This window comes from Lepeophtheirus salmonis, chromosome 7 (genome assembly GCF_016086655.4).
Source record: "Lepeophtheirus salmonis chromosome 7, UVic_Lsal_1.4, whole genome shotgun sequence".
NCBI lineage: Eukaryota > Metazoa > Arthropoda > Copepoda > Siphonostomatoida > Caligidae > Lepeophtheirus > Lepeophtheirus salmonis.
The window spans coordinates 29,080,679-29,099,776 of NC_052137.2; the positions used below are offsets into that span (position 1 = coordinate 29,080,679).

General features: G+C 31.6%; 1 protein-coding gene across 1 annotated transcript; it reads right to left on the minus strand.

Moving 5' to 3' along the window:
* Nucleotides 1-2,952: 2,952 nt before the first annotated feature.
* On the minus strand, nucleotides 2,953-5,479 carry LOC121121856 (uncharacterized). The gene is made up of 3 exons (XM_040716852.2): nucleotides 4,934-5,479; nucleotides 3,575-4,551; nucleotides 2,953-3,515 (listed from the first exon to the last, which is right to left on the minus strand). Exons 1-2 carry the CDS (start codon nucleotides 5,332-5,334, stop codon nucleotides 3,618-3,620), a joined length of 1,335 nt encoding a protein of 444 aa, XP_040572786.1. The 5' UTR covers nucleotides 5,335-5,479; the 3' UTR covers nucleotides 2,953-3,515; nucleotides 3,575-3,617.
* Nucleotides 5,480-19,098: the final 13,619 nt, after the last annotated feature.

Here is a 19,098-nt window from a genome sequence, read left to right on the forward strand (position 1 = left end):
AAAAAATTGATTGATGTGATCAAGCACCGAACTTTTAGGACTGACCCGAATGCAGTCTAGAGTCCTAAACAATGAACAACACACCACTAGATGGGACGGACTAATCTGATTTTTTCAACGTAAATTCTGACTTCCTCTCATTGTTAACAATTTCATATTTTGCGAGTTTTTAGTTGGATAGAGGGCGCCCTAGTGTTCCTATTCGTACATCAAACAGTGCCTATACCAAGTATATTTTGAAGACAAGAGCATACATGGGCCGGGGGTGCTGAATATACGTATATAATTAACAAGGGATAAATTATATATCCACTTATAAAAAAAATTATGTGTCACGAAGTTGGGATTCGTTGAATAGAGCTTTAATGATCAAGTCATTTTGGTAGATGGGTACATACGTTATTTTATAAGGTTTTTAATAGAAATGTTTTATGTTTCTCTCATTAAGGTCAGAAGGCTTTTTATGACTTGATAGTAAGAATGAGAGGTATAGAGTCGTCATTACATGATATTAAATGCCCTTGTCTGCAACTATTAGGCACTCAAGGGCCACACTGAAATAGCGCCGTTACTATGTGTTTAAACTAAGCCCTCCCCCCAAAAAAAAAAGAAGATGTTTATGCTCCCAGCTGAAAGATAAACATAAAGATTCCACGACACTTTGCCGAAAATCTTTTTGTCGAATGCTATTTTCCCAAACAGCCATTACAAACCTATGTAATTATCTACTAGCCTACTCCAATGGCAAGCACATCTTGACTTAATTATACAGTCAGACACGACCTTAAGATAGAGGAGTGTCAATCCGGATTTGATCAAATACATTTGAGCTCCAACAGATTTGATTTAAACGATTGATTCATTCGCATTTTGTGGATTGAATCTCAATCATTGATTTATTTAATGATTTCTTCTCTTCCTTAAACATATTTTCTCTTCCTAATTTATTTGTATAATTAATTATTGGACAGTTGTCATGATTTTTATTCTAATAGCAGTTTGAACCAACTATTGAATCATGCATTTACGAAGAACTATTAATTTATCAACACATAATCATTGTAATTTGTGCCTCATAGTTAAATATTTTATGTTTTAAATGCATTAATCATCATCAGATATATATGTTATTTTTTCCGGCATGTGATCATTCGGCAAAATGGCTGCGTACGAAACATAAAGGTCTATGTACAAAGTAAGTACGCAGGTAGGAGGGTTTTAGAAATTGCTAACATAAGCTTCAATAAAAACATGCAACGTAAATGTAAAAAGGGGGTCTGCATAGGGGTGGGGTTGAGTGGCACTGAAACCATTCATCCCCCCCCCCTTTTGAGGAATTTCTATAGTTAACACATGCAAAAAAAATAATCTTGTCTAAAAAGATTTAAATGTGATCATTTTGGAAAAGAAAACGTAAAATTATAAAAAAAAGTCCTTCGTTAAATTCGGCATTTATTTAAAAAAAATTCTGTGAAAATTGCCGAAAAAGCCCAACAGTCCCTTGCCAAAGAAAAATCCATAAGGATGGCCTTGATGACGTCACCATACTTTATTTGTCCTCCCCCAGGACAATATATTCAGGCACCGGAGGCTGAGATATTTTTAAAGATATCATTAATTATGTACATTTTTCGGTTTGTCCAAGAAATGGACAAACGTGTTATTCTATAAATGATATGCAATTTGTCTTATCATATAAAGAAAGGTTTTCTTTCAAATTTAGTCTCTAAAAAAAAATAAGTCAAGAGTTGATTACCAAATTGGCGTTACTCAAAAATTCGAAATATTGGTGTTATAACCTATATTTCATCGTAGAATTCTAATAATTAATGTTAATACTTCAAATAAAGCAATTCAGATTTTGAGTTAATTATTTTTTCTAGAAAAAAAAAAAATCCAAATCAATCATGACATTTCATGTTAGTCAACCCTAAAAAAATCCTTGACTTCCCTAGCCCTTCTTAAGATTAAGATCTAATCAGGGGAATGCATTAATACATCATAAAAGGCATATGGATCATGCCTTCCCTACAGAAACGGTATACACATAAGATATCATTTCAGACACAGGTCCATCGTCGTAAAAAAATAAAAAATAGATAGTAACGACAAGTTGAAAACTATTTATTCTAAAAATAAAAGACTAAAAAAAATGTGAATTTAAAAACAACACAACATTACATACTATTCCTTTTTATAAAGACTCAAAATATATTTGTAGGGCTACTGGGGTCATTATCTAAAAAGGCCGTAGCCTTTTCTTGCTCCTGCCTCAATATGGAATGGGATTTTCATACTTATTTGCGGGAGCTATATTCAAAATAGGGTTTTGTCAGTACTATTTTATTAGGCCTAGTCCCAGGGACGTCCACAGGGGTGGGCTGTAGCCCTCCTAATTATTATTTTTTTTTTTTTTCGCTTTTTACTTGAAAGTTCAATATTTGATATTTAATTTTCCAATTTTTTTCCCAAAAGATTTAATTTTCTGTGAACAGCAAAGGACTTCTGAAATTTCAAAAAAAATTTTTTTTTGGATTTTTTAAAAAATAAACAAAGCCCGTGAGTCCAGTGCATTATTAGGACCGTTCCTTAAAACTTTTATTCCTTCACCCTGTCAGAACTAGAACTGATTTAAAAAATAATGTTTATTGACGTAATCAAGGACCAAACTTTATAAGTTTTATAGCTGATATGCAGGACTGAACTGGACGGGAATGCCGCCTTCAGTACTAAACAATAAGGGATCATCACCAATTTTGGACTTCACTTAAGAAAAAAAACACCATTTATGAATTAGCATAGTTCCAAATTGTTTTAGGCGCATGCAGTCCCGAGGTTTGACATGTATGATTAAAAGGAAAATGCTTGGTAACCTATTTTCACAAAAACTTATACAAACTGTGTTATTATGAAATCCAAGTCAAAAAGAAGAATGGAAAATATACAAAGAAATCGTAAAAAAATAATTTATTATGAAATAATAATAATAATTGCTAATATCAAAAAATATTTTAACGCAATTATTCTTAACAAATTAGAAAACATGGAAAACGAGAAAGAATTAACAAGAAATACTAAATTAACAAAGAAAATATTTTTTTCGAAAAAATTGATTTCAAAAAGATGGGAATCGAAATTCCCTTAGACTCCTGTTTTTGTTTTTTTTTGTTTGTTTTTTTAATCATCTTTGAGAGGAATCCCTCCATAATGACCCGTAAAAAAAGTAATTAACAACATTTGAAAGCACTAAAATCAACAAAATGGATTGAAAATTTCATCCAAGATGACGATGATCCTCTATGGAAAAGACTATGTTGGAATCATGCCACCGTGAAAGGCCGTTCTCCTTCAAACACATAGGATGATATAGTTGCTTTGTTTTCCTGGATCCTTACAATAGTCATTGTCAGAGTATAAGAATATAAAAATGAGAATAAAATATTCCTAGGGTTCAGAAATGGGATGAATGCTCGAGATGGATGATGGTAGACTCAAAAAGTTTTGAATAAAAGAACCTGAAAGAAGGGATGAGGAGTGATTCAATAACTTTATGGAGTATATAATCTAATCCAACCTATTAAATGTGTATCTATGGAGAGGTAGAACAGAGCTCTCAACTAATAATTATGTCTCTGCTTTGTCGTATAGTAATTGTTGTCACTGAGTTGCGATGAGCTGTAGGAATTATTATTACCAAGACGGTTTTTGAAGATCTTGACAAAGTACTTGAGAGTCCCATCACTAAAGGCAATATTTTTTAGTTTATTCTCTTCGAATGTAAAGTATGAAGCAGACCCCGCTGGTCCTCTACTCTGATCATCTCGATGATTCATTGCAATAGGATTTGATTCAAAAGAAGTCACGGAACGTCTTTGCGCGTTTCTATGTTCCTTATCCTTGTACAGTGATATAACATAAGAGTATTTCTCAGCGGTTTTGACACCTGCCCCGACATAGAGCCAAAAAATATAACAATTCGTCATCCCCGTTCCCTCTACATCCAACTTTTTAATCCCTTTCTTCCTTGGAGATGGAATCCGATAAACAATTTCATAAAAAGGAACGCCATCAAATAAAAACTCCGTGGGTCCAAACCATAGAACCGAATCCGCTCGTACACGCATAGCCTCTCCAAGGGAGAACTCCAACTCAACGGACCCATAATTGCGACTAGAATAATTAAAATCTTTGACTTGCGCGCGAAATGGGTTATGAGCCTCAAAAATATGTCGGAATAAGCTTGGAAACTCTGTTGGAGTTGAGTGCCGAGGGCAGAAAAACAAGGGGCAGAATCCATAGATTCCAACTGGTATATGTGGACTTCCATAAGAAAATAGAGAGGAGGAGGAAGTGGATGTAGTTTCTTCATCTTCTTCATCCTTGGGTCGTGGTAGGGGTGGTGATGGAGTAGGAGTTGGAGTAGGCGGCAGAGGAGATTCTTTGATAGGGAGTGGAGGAGTGGGTTTGAGTTTAGTGTGCTTTCGAGGTTCATCCAAATGAAGATAGTCCATGAGGAACTTACGACGATTTGAGGCTTTCTTATTTTTCCGTCTATGAATACACATTTATAAGGCTAATTAAATCATAGAAGAGTACTAAAAAAACACACAATAGTTCTATAACAAACCAGAGCAATTTAAAATTAGAAAGAAAACATTTACCCATCTATCGTTAATTAAACGAAAAAAGACAAATATAATCTATAAATGTAACGTCAATTATAAAAACCCACGCATGGATCAAGATTTAAGAATGATTAATGGTCAAAATAATAAAATAGAGAAACATTTCTACAATGGGTTTGAGACCTACATACATAAAAATAAGTACTAATATTATCATATGAGACCCATTTTAATTAATCAAATCCCATCAGCTCTATGAGCCTCATCTGGTTGTTAAGTTACTACTTACGTCTATGTATTGTACATACCTAACTACCAAGTATTTCTTATATGAATATAATGGTTCTAAAGGAGCCTCATTCAACTTCTCAATCGAGCCTTTTAGTTTCTCAATCGTAGGAGGATCCAGTCGAAGAAGCCTTCCCAGAATTCTCAAATGTTTATCTGATATTAGGCTTAATAGAGTAAGAGACATGAATCCGTGCTGAATAAGAGACTCAGTGAGACTTGGAGGTATATTCAGCTTCAGCTCGGAGGATCTACGAAGATGAATGAGTCGATCTTGAATATTTGATTCAAGTGGAGGTGCGTAAGGTCTTGGATCCATTATACAAAATATAACGGCCTTTTGAGTAAGCGAATCCTGGGACGCTACCAAGATTGAATCTGAAAGATCCATACATTCCTTTAACGTTAGGTACAGTCGCATTTTTTCACAGGTCAGGGATGGATTTGATTTCCTTGGATTTCGATGAGGAACCAACGTGCATAAACAATAGATATTATGTTGATTTGAATGACGTCACGAACCCCTTTAAATGTACTCATTCATTAATCATTACTCGCAATCTCCCTTGGGTCGCAAGAATGTTCGAAAATTCAGCAGGCGCAAGGAGACCTTGTAATATAATTATTACAACTAATCTTACTAGGTGTTATTATAATTTTTATGAGGGAACATGTCATACAATTAATGAAGAATTGAGCTCAGTACCATTTAGTTGCAATAGCCGTTCAATCCATTAATAAAAAATAATTATTAATTAGTAAACATGCGTAATAATATACTATCTAAACTATAAGAGAAATATTATAAGATTTAATTATTCTAATATTCACTTAATTAATTCAGTAATTACATATGTTACGTTTAAATTTATTCCTTTATTTAATATACATTCTCATATTCATCTATGATAGTTAATAATTTTTAGTGTATCTAAAAAAACCTACTACCCACTGAGACATATATGCTAACTCCCTTTCAAATAGGCCAATTTTAGGAAATTATCTTAATAACGGAACTATTTTTTATTAAATTATATCACGCAACCTTTATTCAAATCTAGAGTACCTCATTATGAATTTCTAAGTAATTTCATAATTGATTATAAAAAGTTCAAAAAATAAGATAGCTTAATAAAACAATTACACTTCTACCCCAAAAAAAAACAAACGAATTAAATAAGTTTTTGCTTCTAAATCATTTTAATTGCTAAATCATATTTGTAGGATGTTAACGAAACACATATTTTGAATAAATATTAATTGATTTATATTTTATAAATATTATGTATCTTTTATTACTGATTAATTAATGAAATAGTAATTTTTTAAATTAATAATACGTTAATTTTCTTGTTAGTAAACAATAAGAAATAGTTTAAATAATTTTTTTTTGTTTTTTTACATTACATATTTGTCTATTCAATTTACCAAAATCAATTTTACTCACTCATTCCTTGATAATTATATGAAGATGGTTAATTAAAAAAAAAAGATTTTTTTTTTGAGTAATAACAATATATATAGACATTGGATTGAATGGTCATTAAGTATTATTTAAATAAAAGTTATGTTCAAGGATCGTTTTTGAATGTATTGACTTACATATTGTCAATGCATCATGTCTTCTTCTCATAATTAAGTATAACTTATCCTCTTTCTGCAAGTTACAGTTTTAAACTTTTTCATCATCAGAGAGACCATTTATTACCTTAATTACTTCTTCATTGATATTTATAATATTTTTATCAAGCTTTTTTTTTATCAAATGTCTAATTATAGAAAAATAATCTTTCCATGTCAAATCTTGAAAAAATAAAATAAAATGTCAATCGTTGGCTATAAAATTTGATGATTTTTGATAAGGAAGCTCGTGTTTATCACAAAAGATGTGTGCTATTGTTTAGTCAAGCCAGCCGTTTATTATATATGGACAGTTTATACTAAATATTTTTTACTGACAAGTGTTACTATAATTTTAAAACCATTGAAGATAAACTTTTATGATTGTGTACTCACAATTTAGAAAGCCATTAAATTTTGAAATAAATATTAAGGATAATATCATTGGCGACCGTCAACACATAAACAGGCTAGAATGATTTTTTCGAAATTGAATTTAGATTACATTTGCAATTATCGTCAATTTCTATATACAAATGATTATTATGAAAGTAGTCAAAATTGATCATCACAAATATAAGAACGAGAGACTGATAGATTATATTTAAAAGTCCATATCGGACCCAAAATAAGTCTCTTAAACCAAATAAAGGTTCTGAAGTATAGTTAAATTTTTTGGGTATATACAAGGGGTATTGCCAAACACAAATATTGTTTTTTGGAGCTCAAGGAGACTAGATAAAATGTTAAATTATAAATCAAAATGACTGGCGTCCCAAAAAACAACTATTCGAATAACTTCGTTTTTTCAGGTGTAAAATAATGATTTTTTTAATGAAATACTGGGTTCGTAAATAAAATAAATTTTTGAGAAATTGGTCTAGAAATTCGTTTGCATATAAATTTGACCGATAAATATTGATGTTGAGCTGAAATATCTCTCACTTTTTGAATAATTTTTCCATTTTGTTTCATTTTTTCTTCTTGTTTTTCATCAAACGTCAAATTTCAATTTTTAAAAAGGAATCCTACAAAACGACACATTTTGATCATAAAATTATAATCCTTAATAATGCACTACAGTATTTTTCAATTTTCGGAAAACTGTATTCAGCAATATTTGCAAAAGGAACCAGTTATCGAGAGCCATATTTCGATGACATTATTCTCCACAACTTTTTGTTTTTAGCAAGTACGAAGAAATTGTGGTAGGTTTGTGTTTCTCTTAACAATTTCAAATAAATGTTATTTTCTACTTTTTTTTACAAAATGAGTTAAAAAAAGTTTTTTAAAATTTTCTTCACGAATTTTGATTTAGCAATTTAAAAATAAAAAAATGATTTATCATCTAGACAAAATTTTTCGTGCATTTATGTTGGTATGTTATTTGAAGTTGTAACCATATTTTTTTTTCTTTTTTTTAATTCATAATAATACATATATATTTACGGGTCCGGAGGATTTGCCTTAACATTTTTGCCTTGAACGTGCCCGCCTTGTATGTATTCGCCTTATAACACTTTTGCCTGGTAACATTTTGCCTTGTACTCTTTAGCCATTAGACAATAAATAACAAATATGTCGTTTTAGAAGGATCCGCCCTGAACATTTTTGCCTTGAACTTGCCCGCCTTGTACGTATTCGCTTTGTAACGCTTTTGCCTTGTGGTGTTTTCGCCTTTCGACTTTTTTGCAATGGATAATAGTAAAGGGAACGCTTCTTGGTTATATAAGTCTGTTACTAGAATTTTTACCGATGTTTGACAAATTTTTATAACTAAGAAAAAGTAGCATTCCCTTTTTATATTATCCAGTACAAAAAAAGGCATACGGCGAAAACGTCGCAAGGCAAACACGTTACAAGGCGAATAGTGAATACCTACAAGGCAAAAATGTTCCAGGCGGATGTTCATAACTTGTGTTAGATTGATCAATAGGGGTTCGGGGAGTTAGTATCAAGTATTCGGTAGAGATAAAAACACACATGATTTTTGATGACACACTCTACTTGACCAATTAAAAAGGGCTCGGTGAATACTCATATGAAACTGATGGGGTTCAGTACTTCCACCAAGATTAAGAACCAGTGTCCTAGAACCATATATTTATTAAGACACCATATTATAATGCACGCCCACACCGACGATTTCCCGCTTCCTCCTTGGCCCGAGGAACACCGTGTAAACCTTTGCTGGTAAGCCTATAAATGACTTAAATATGTTCATAAAATATTGGACTGTACGTACGTATATCTATTTGAAATAAAAAAATACTGCGCAGTATGTTTTTTGATTTTAGTTCAAGATTATTTTTATATTGACACACTACATTGCCCCCCCCCATCCCCCATAAATAAATCAAATTAAAAGATAAACCAGGGAAAAAGTTAAAGCGGGAAATTTTGAACAAATGAGTTGAAGACAATAATCGAATTTATCTCTGAGTGGTGAATCCAAAACTAATTTCAGTTTTACTCTCAGTCATCTGGATTTTGAAATAACGGGGACGATAGTAATTTTGAACAATTATCCTTCGGAGTCATTTATTACCCTTAAAACAAAACCAAAAAGAAGTAATTAAACTTATGTAAAAGTGTTTTTATTGATTCTGTATCTTGTTTTGAACTGCAATTATTTCCATTTTTAGGCTGAGAAATGATGAAAAACACGACACTCTTCTTTAGACTTAAATAACTTATTCATAATACATAGTGTTGAAGAATATCATAGCTTATATTATAGAAAATATTCAATGTACAATTTAAAATAAAGTTCTATTTAAAATTTATACATTTCTGAATTTTTTCCGATTTCAATGCCAATTTCATGACGTCATGCTCTGTAAAAGGAAGATCGAGGCAATTGAAGGAAGTTACTCCTAATTTGATCATACATCTCAAGAAATGTTCGAATTCGTATTCCCAATTCCACGAGGGACGAGAGGAAGATAATTTTTCCGAGGAAAATAACTGAAAGATAAACTGAGATTAGTATGGGATTTTGCGCTCAAACATAAATTTCTTTTTTGACTTGAATTCATTTGTACAAAATGAGTCTTCCCAAGCAAAATTTTTGATTGTTGGATTTAGCATGTCCAACTTTGATCAGTTATAAGAAAGTGGTACACATTTTCAGGGGCGTCCATATGATTTTTTTTAAATTTTGTGTTGTGGGGTAGGTAATCTAATGAAACGTCAAGACAACTAAGATGCCATCCTTCAAAAGATTTTTTCAAATCGTCAGGATGACCACGAGGCACTTCAATCGGAGGGAAGAGAGTATGGCTAAGCGGATTCCCCAAAATAGCCAACCATTTTTCAATGAGAGGACATGACGTTTCTTTATTTATGAATCTTCTGTTACCTTGGAACAGTCACCTGTTCTTGTTGCTTGAATGGCAAGGCGAAAAGAAGAATCTTCTTTCACAGCTGTTAGAAGTACATTATCGCTTGAAATTGCAGAAGAAATGGCTAGGCACATTAACTCATAAGTAGGAGCAGGAGTTATAATTGGTTTAGGGTCGTCTAGACTACCCAGGGAAAGAGCGTCTGCTTGTAGTTTGTGCATCCCTTTGATGTGAATGATATTATAATCGAGCATAGCAAGGCAAAGGGCGTAACGGGAGAGAAGGGTCGTTACCACAGTATGAAGATCTTTCTGAGGGTTCAGAATAAACATGAAATGCATGTGGTCTGTTTTTATGGAGAAAGTTCGGACGAGGAGGTATCACACCTCGGCCCTCTAGGGCTAGTATGATTCCAGTAGCTTCTCTATCGATTTATGAGTAGTTGTTGCGCTACTCAGCTTGTGGGATCCATAGGGGTAAAAAGTTCCTCTCCATTCACCAGATGGGACAAGATGACTCCGAGCCCAATAGGTAATACGTCAGTTGGGAGGAACAAGGGCGAAGCGAGATCATAGTGGATAAGGATATGTGCATTAGTTAATATATTTTTATTTTACTAAATCACACCTTAGCTTAATCCCTCCATGTAAAGTCCACGCATTGCCTTGTAAGTTCATTTAGAGGAGCGGTGATCGATGAGATATCTTTAATGAAGTGGCCGTAGAACTGGATGATTCTGAGGAAGGATTTGACCTGGAAATAGGTCGTCAGATTTGGGAACTTGATGACGGGTCGTGCCAGCTCGGGTTCAATAGACACTTTTTATCCCAGCTAGGTGAAACCATCGCTTGCAAAGACACACTTATTTTTCTTGAGGCACGCTCCAGGTGCACTGATTAGTTTGTAAACCAAATGAAGAGTGGAGAGGTGATCAGGCATTGATTTTGAATATATTAGGAGGTCATCGATGTAAATTTTGTCATGGGGTATACCCTCAAATATTTTCTCCATTTCTGTTAAATTTCTAGCGGTTCAAGAACTGGAAACGCTTGAACGCTAGACCGTTAAGGGCACAACCTTGCTTATAAATTATGATATACATGGAGAGTGGACAATTTTCAGGAACATACAATATGAACAAACAATAAGTTGTATTTTTTCATTGGAAAATCATACGGATAGTTATTTAAAAATTTTAACATTTAAGTTATGAATGACACTCTCAATCTTAGGTTCAAACATGGTCCTATCCATTTCTAACCAAAATATTTGAAGACCTTTTGAAACCTTATCATCATTTATCTGATGCATTTCAACTTTCCAAATTATGAAATTGTATGCATAGTGTGCAAATAAAAAATAATGATGACATCATTTTAAAATAAATAATCACAATTCTAACTTAATCAAAAATATATAAGCTAACTCTATAAGTTGAAATAGATTTAAATATATCAGAAAATAAATTAAAAGGACCATTTGGATATCATCCTATCTGTTATGTATGAAATATTCACATCCTATAAAAAAAACAGTCAATTTGATACAAAGTATGTTTCAAGAATATCTAACTCAAAAATGCTTTGAAATTAACAATAAATTACTATGACACCAATAATTCCTTCTGTTACACAAGGTATCAAAGGACCCCAATCGACATATTATTTAGATTTTTATAAACTGTATGAATAGAAATTCTTGAAAAACTTCGTTTATAGTTGGTGCCCATATTTAGGAGTTAGAATGTAATCATTTCAAATAAAAATTATATTTTTATGAGAATATATGTTGGTCACTTTGCTGAAAAGCTCCTCAAAATTACTGCCATGGAAAGAAGTATATTTAAGATAATTATCCGATACTACATCTTATGTAGAAATTAATGAATAGACTATATTCAGTGCTATTCTCTTGAAAAATCCTGGTCCAAAAATATGTGAGGTCATCGTGAGTCAGTCCTTATTTACAAAAGAGACAGGTTCCAAGGACTACACTTCTTTGATATTATCAACTAAATGAGAATTAAAATTCATCTACATAGGAACTATTTCTGATGAAAAAACAGAAGACTTTAGCAAATAGACGATTGGCAAATGAACGTTTGAATAAAAAGTTTATGATGGAGAAGAGCTTTAGTTTTTTTATATATAATAATGTTCAAATACTAAAATATAATTGTATTATGTACCAAATTTCACATGGAACTTCAGTAGACTTTCTCAGAAACCTTATTCTCAAAATGGGACCAAAGCAAATGATTGAAATACGAAACATTTTAATATAAACCCCAGTGACAGCCTTTAAAAGAAACTATTTGTTTGATTTTGACATCCCTCACATACTAAATAACAAAAAATTGATTATATTACCTGACAAACTCCACTTCTATTTATGTATTTTGGAAAGGTAAACATATTAATGAAGGAGAAGCCTGGAGACTATTATTTGTAGCTTATCTGATTTGATAAAATTCCTACTTCACTACACATATGACAATACCATTATAAAAATATATTTCAAGTATTGGTTAATTATAACAAAGAATTAAATAAATCCCACAAAATAGTACATAAAACTCTTCCAAGATCTTTAAAATAGATATTATGGTAGCTGATAATTTTAATCCAATCAGGAGCGAGAAGGAAAAAGCATGCTCCTCTTCTGCTGAGTGTCTCCCTCTTTCCCTTGTGCCCTTTAATGTAGACCACCGAAGAACATTTGCATTTGTTTGTTAATTAAAAGTTGTTATAATAAAAATGAAGTAAAAAATTACTCAGAAAATTGAAAATACACAGATGGTCTGAACCTGCGAGTCCAGCCTAAGAGTAAATAGACTCTGAGGAAAGAGAAGACAAGGCGTTTGAAGTAATAATTAAACAAAAAAACATGGATCTAAATTATGTTCACTCATTTACACACCCTCGATCAAAAAAAGACCAGGGATGGACTTTTGTAGAGCGCAAGGATAATGAAACTGTAACATTTATGTACAAAAATTCTGTTCCAGGAATGGGTAACACGTATAGAAAAATAACCGTTTTGACATTATAAAAGGAATAACGGTTGGTTCATTAATAGATTGTCGTGGTGTTAACATCGGGCTCTCAATTCCCACTTACTTTTGTGATATATTTTTAGACAAATGCCCATATAAAATAACCACGTGAAATCAAATTGAATCTTGCTATAAAAGATGGAATGACATCAATTATTACCTATGGCCACAAATGAGTCGTTTGTACAGAAAAGCTACCTTTAAAACTTAAAAAATGAAAAATGATTGTTGTGTCCGCTCTTTTGTGTTTTTTGTTTAACATTTAATCGGGCATTGTGGTGTTAACTTCTCTCTCTCTCTGATGTATGTATTATTGCCTAACTTTGCTGTAAATGGTTTTAAAAATGCATAATCAAATAAACATATATAAATTTAAATATAGTTACAATATTTTGCCTGCACTAAAGCTATTTTAAATGTAAAAGGTTTTTTTTTTATAGCAGTAGCTTATTTTCTTCCTCCAAAATCATAAAACAAACAGTTGATATTAATAAGGGTCTTAATTCAGGTGTACCATATGTCTCACTCTCACCTTCTCCCTGGACTCATTTTTTCCTTACAAACTATTAAACTCTAACCAATGGTAGATATGCTTTTTTTATTTTTGTAGAGTACAAGCTAAAGGCAGTAGCGAGACCTATAGTATATCAGAATTAGGGCCTATGTTAATATTTTCTGCTTTTATATGCTATATGAGAAAATGAACTACTGTTAAAAAGAGGATAACTGTATTCAATTAAAATAGCATTAGTCAGGTCAGATGGAATAAATATTACTACAGATGAAGTAAAGGTAATACTTTCCTATACTTAATTAGTACAGGTCCATGTGACCAATTAAAGGGACAGTTATTTATATATTTAAATTCAAGTATATTTATTTTATGATGCATTAGTGAATCAATTTACACCAAAGATAAAGGAGAATTCTTCTTTTAAAGAGGGATATTAACTCACGCACGACTGATTAAATAATGAAAAAAAAAGAAGAAAGAGCACACGCTCTTTTTCCTTTCCTAATTACTAAACTTAGTTTTTTCTTTACACAGATCTCTGCTTGACCTATGAATAATGTCGTAACTATTTGTTTCTTCTTCAATTCAAATAAATATATATATATATATATACATAATTAATAACTTATTTTACAAAACTTGCTGAATTCTTATAGTATTTTAGTAATTCTGCCACATCTTAGATTCTTGCTGTTAATGATCGATATTTTCATAATTTTCCCCTTTCGCTACTAGAATTTTGCATGTTCATCTTTGGGTATAGGCCTGGTTACGGGACTGTCAAGGGGTAGAGGCGACAAAAGTATTTTGTTTGGATGTTCGGAATAGACAGCTTGCAGCAATGAACGTCTCTATGAGTGGCAAGGGATAGAAACAAAGATGAAGCAATAACATGTGGTACGTGTGCCACAACATACAAATGTGTATTAAGATACGAGCTGATTGAGAATTGGCGACTGAACGCGAGAGCTACTTCAAGTTTAATATTAATATTTTTTTTAGTTATTTCTTTTGGGATAAATTGTTTTTACGTACAAACTCCACTAGGCCGCCCCTCTCCAATCAAAATTTTTAAACACTATAGGGGCTGATTAAATATCAAACACGACTTGTTGGCAGTTGCCTGGCACTAGTATCGTAGTAAAGCTCAATAAGATTTTAAACGATTGTAATTATGAATGAAAACATTAGTAAATATGAAAAATAAAAGCTCAAAGCAAAGATTATATCGCAAGGAAATGAAGCAGCGGATTAATTTGAATTTTCTGACATAAATTCGACTTATTATTAGTGCTTAAAGTTTGAGATCCTGCGAGGTTTTTATTGCATAGATGGTTTACTCAATCCTTCACACATCTTGTAGATTTTATATATTTCTTTCTCTACGTCAAATTTGTGATAAATTGTGGTCGTTGCCTTTCCCTGAAAAACAAACTACAGAATCAAGATCAAAAATCTATCTTTTCTAAAAATAAAAGTAAAGATGAAAAAAACATGATCAAAAATAATTATAACCCATTGAAATAAATTTTGTTTTTATTTATAGTTATATCGTATTTTTGTTTTTACAATCTAAAAATAAAGTAAATGTTTTCATCCATTATAATATAAAATTGAATTTAGTATTGATTTGAAACTGTTAGTTACAGATGAATATAAAGAATTCCTTGAACTTTTTAAACAATAACGTGGTTTACAATTTATTTACAGTACAGGGTGGAATAGTATAACTTGATTGATTCAAGGAGCAATATAAGTTTTATAATTTGTATTGTTTAGTTTTTGTTTAATACAAATAGTACACATTAAATTTTTTGTTTTAGGCAGTTTTAAAAGTCATATAAGATAGCTGACGTCCCCATTGTCGACTAAACCGAACTATATTATTTTATTCATTTAAATACCTTTTCATTAAGAGATTTTAGAAGAAGAACTATTTTATATAAAAAGATACAAAATTTAATTGACAACATATCTTATTTTAAAATTGCGGATATTTAGTTGATTAGATTATTAGTTATTGGCGATTCTACAAAGATCTTTAAAATGTTGGTTTTTCAGGAATAAATCCGGTTTAAATTGCCCATTGGAATCAGTTGCAATAATTGATTATTTTTATGTGACAGAGGATCAGATGGTAGTAATTTAATCTCTCCAGAAGCATTATATGTGGAGTAATTATTCTTCAAAGAATTTGGTTAAAAAAAAAAAAAAAAAAAAAAAAAAATCTTTAATGTGAGCATCTTAGCTGCCATTACGTTTGTATTACGTTTGTTTAGAAAAGGTACATGCAGCTGTGACGAGGGGGGAGAGAGAAAGAAAAACAAAACAAGGAATAACTCTACTTTGAGTCCATCAAGTTACTGAGTTACAATTATAACTCCAAAACTCATCCTCATGGTTATTCTCTGTCTTTTGTAGGCACAGGCAAATTTTCAATCTGGTTTTATATATCTATGATAGCATCAGGACCCTATTTGAACATGATTTAAAATGAATAACAATGGTTAAAAACTTTTGAGTTTTGCCAAAATACATCTTTTGTTTATCAGTAATATCTTAGCAACTAAAGTGTTTTGTTTACATTCTGTCAAAAAGTACCGGAAATTATTAAACTAAATTGCCCAAGCTGAAGGGATTTAAAAACTTTTTTTTTTCTTGTTCGGCAGTACTGTCTTTCATTATGATGCCAAGTTTGAGCGTGATCTGTAGACTAGTTTGCTTGCAATAGCTGTATTAGTCAGTCTACTTCACTAGTGCTCCAGGATTTTTACAATGAACAGAATTATTAACAAAGAGTTTGCCTTATATTTTGTGTTGGGAAAGAAATTTCATGTGCTGACGAGTTGAAAATAATAGGAAAAGCTTTCGGTGAATCAGTTTTATCAAAAATACGTGCATATGAGTGGTACAAAGCGTGAGATTTCTGCTCAAAAGTCAAAGTGATGCTCATGGTTTCCTTTGATCTCTGCAGTCTGTCGGGTGCATCATTAATTCGTTCCAAAGGGGCAATGGTCAATAAGTAATTACTATATGGGCGTACTAATGCGTTTGCGTGTGAACAACTCGTGGATTTTACACAACGATAACACACCATTGCCACAGAACCATGATTGTGAGCGAATTTAAAGCCAAAGACGGAATAAAGACCATCGATCAACCACCATATTCAGCTGATTTAGCTCCGTGCGACTTTTGTTGTTCCGCAAGCTTAAATTGCCACTCTGTGGAACTCGTTTCGATTCTATTGAATCCGTAAAACAAAATTCGTGGAATGAGCTAAAGGCCATGCCAAAAAGTGCATATAAAAAATGTTTCGAGGACTGGAAAAAACGTTGGCATAAATGTATTGCATCCAATGGAGATTACTTTGAAGGCAAAATAATAAATTTGAGTGATTTAATTTGAAATTTGTGTTCAATATATGATAATATGTTCGTGTAATTTGTCGAAATTGGGTCCAATTAAGCATACAAAAATCAATCAGAATAAAGGAATACTATTAAATAAAGGCAAATAGTTTTCCAATTTTTTTTTACAAATGCTTTTTTATAAATGTTTATCTAATAGAAACCCTTCAGTATTACAAAATAAAAAGAATACGGCTACAAAATAAGCTAAATTTTAATAAGTAATGAGCAAATTAAAAAAAAATATATATCTCTGTAAGATAACGTAGACGTATCAAGTTGTCGTAAAAAAAAAAAAGTATACAAACTACTAATAAACAATCATAAACTGGTACCAGAAAGATTATTCTTAACTTTAACAGTAAAAATATTCGATCTATACTTGATTTTTTGCAATTTTTTGTAGTTGACTTGTAGAAAAATGTTGAAGACATTTTTATTAGAGTTAAAAAATGTTGGAAAAATTGAAGAGATATTAATTTTAGCATGTGATTTGACATAGATTCTCTGATTCCCATGAAATGAAAACGGAGTAATATTGTACCAATTCAATTAAGTTTTGCCATTTGATTTTTAACCATAAAAAATACACTTCTTCCGACTTTAATATGAGTAACTGAACCTTGTTCCACTCACAATATTAGTAGAACTATTGTTGAAAGTCCTAAGTACTACATAGCAGGCGAGGTTTGTTATTGTTGAACAGTGTTTTATTTTTATTTTCCAAAGCTGTTATCATTATTTTTGAGAAGGTAACATCTAAGTATAAATTGTAACCACGAGTGTGTATGCCCGTAATTTAAGGAGAGTAATGATGCAAATTTGTTGGTGAGTTATAAGTGTAAGTCCCTGTTGGACTCTAAGTAGAATTGAGCATCGAAAACGGAGTATTTCATGCCGATATCATTGCTAAGATACAGAGTAAGAGTTTGTTTTTATATTTTTTATCTCATAACTGCTCTCAATAAAACGTAATGATAACAAAATTGCTCTTCTATTTAAAATTCATCGAATTATTAGGATTACCATGTTTATTTTCAGTTTTTTTTTAAACCAAAAATGCTTACAATTTACAACCATTCCTATTAATATCTCAAATTACTTATAAAATGTAATTTTGCTGGATATTCATAAAATGAACTTAATTATATTTTTGGTAGATTGCATTATGATAGATAATATATTATGATATATTTAGATAATAAATGTTATGTCAATAAATTGGTTTTATTTATTCCAAGCATTGTTTATCTGTCAATATCATAAAGAGCCCTAATATTTAAAGGTAACTAAAAATGATGTGAGTCTTCCTGATTTTTGTAAGTCCGCACAATGTCTTCTATCTACGCATATAAAGTAGTCAATGATCCATATTAATTGAAGTTAATACAAAATATTTCGGAACATTATAATATATATTATTACGCAACCTGGATGTAACAAGGATGGCTTTGATTAACTATTGGGTGCTTGTTGAAGGTATTATTAACAACCACTTCAGTTTTCTATTAAAATATGCTATTTTTAGAGTTCACGAGGAAAATGTGTGGCAATGTGAATGTATAATTAATTAACCTGTGCAATTCCATAAAGATGAAAGAGTATAGTCAGTGATCACCTGGTTTTATTTTAACTAGTGGGGGAAAGAGAGCATATGTGAAAATATTTTGCATCAAATTTACACCCTAATTTCTGATTTGATTTTTTTTTTCCTTGGAAAAGTTATTATTCAATTTGCTAGTTCCTATAATATGCTGATTGTTGAAAATATTCATCGAAAGATGAGGTTCAGAGTCCCCTTTGTCATGCTACCTCTAAATCTAGCATAAATCTTCTGGTTGAAGGTAAGACTGTTTGTCCTATGTGAAGTTCAGAAATGATGTTGTTTTATGGATAGTATTGGATTGGTCTTATGACTGTGAATACAATCATTTTTTCTCCCTCCCCCCTCCCCTCCCTCACGTTTTCTAATCAGTTCAATCTTTTCCGCCTATTGAACAGTCTTGGGACCAAATAGTTGGTCTAAGGTGCCTCCTATTACAGAAGAAAAAAATAGTTAATGGTATCTTAACTATTTAATATTACAGTATTGTATGGCTAGATAGAAGCAAAAATAATTCAAGACCTCTATGAATCATTATTTATGATACTTCCATAAAACATGGTTGCCTTTAAGTCATTAACATTTCGTGTGTTTGGAGGGCCCATAGTCTTTAATTGATCGAACAACTTTGGTGCATAG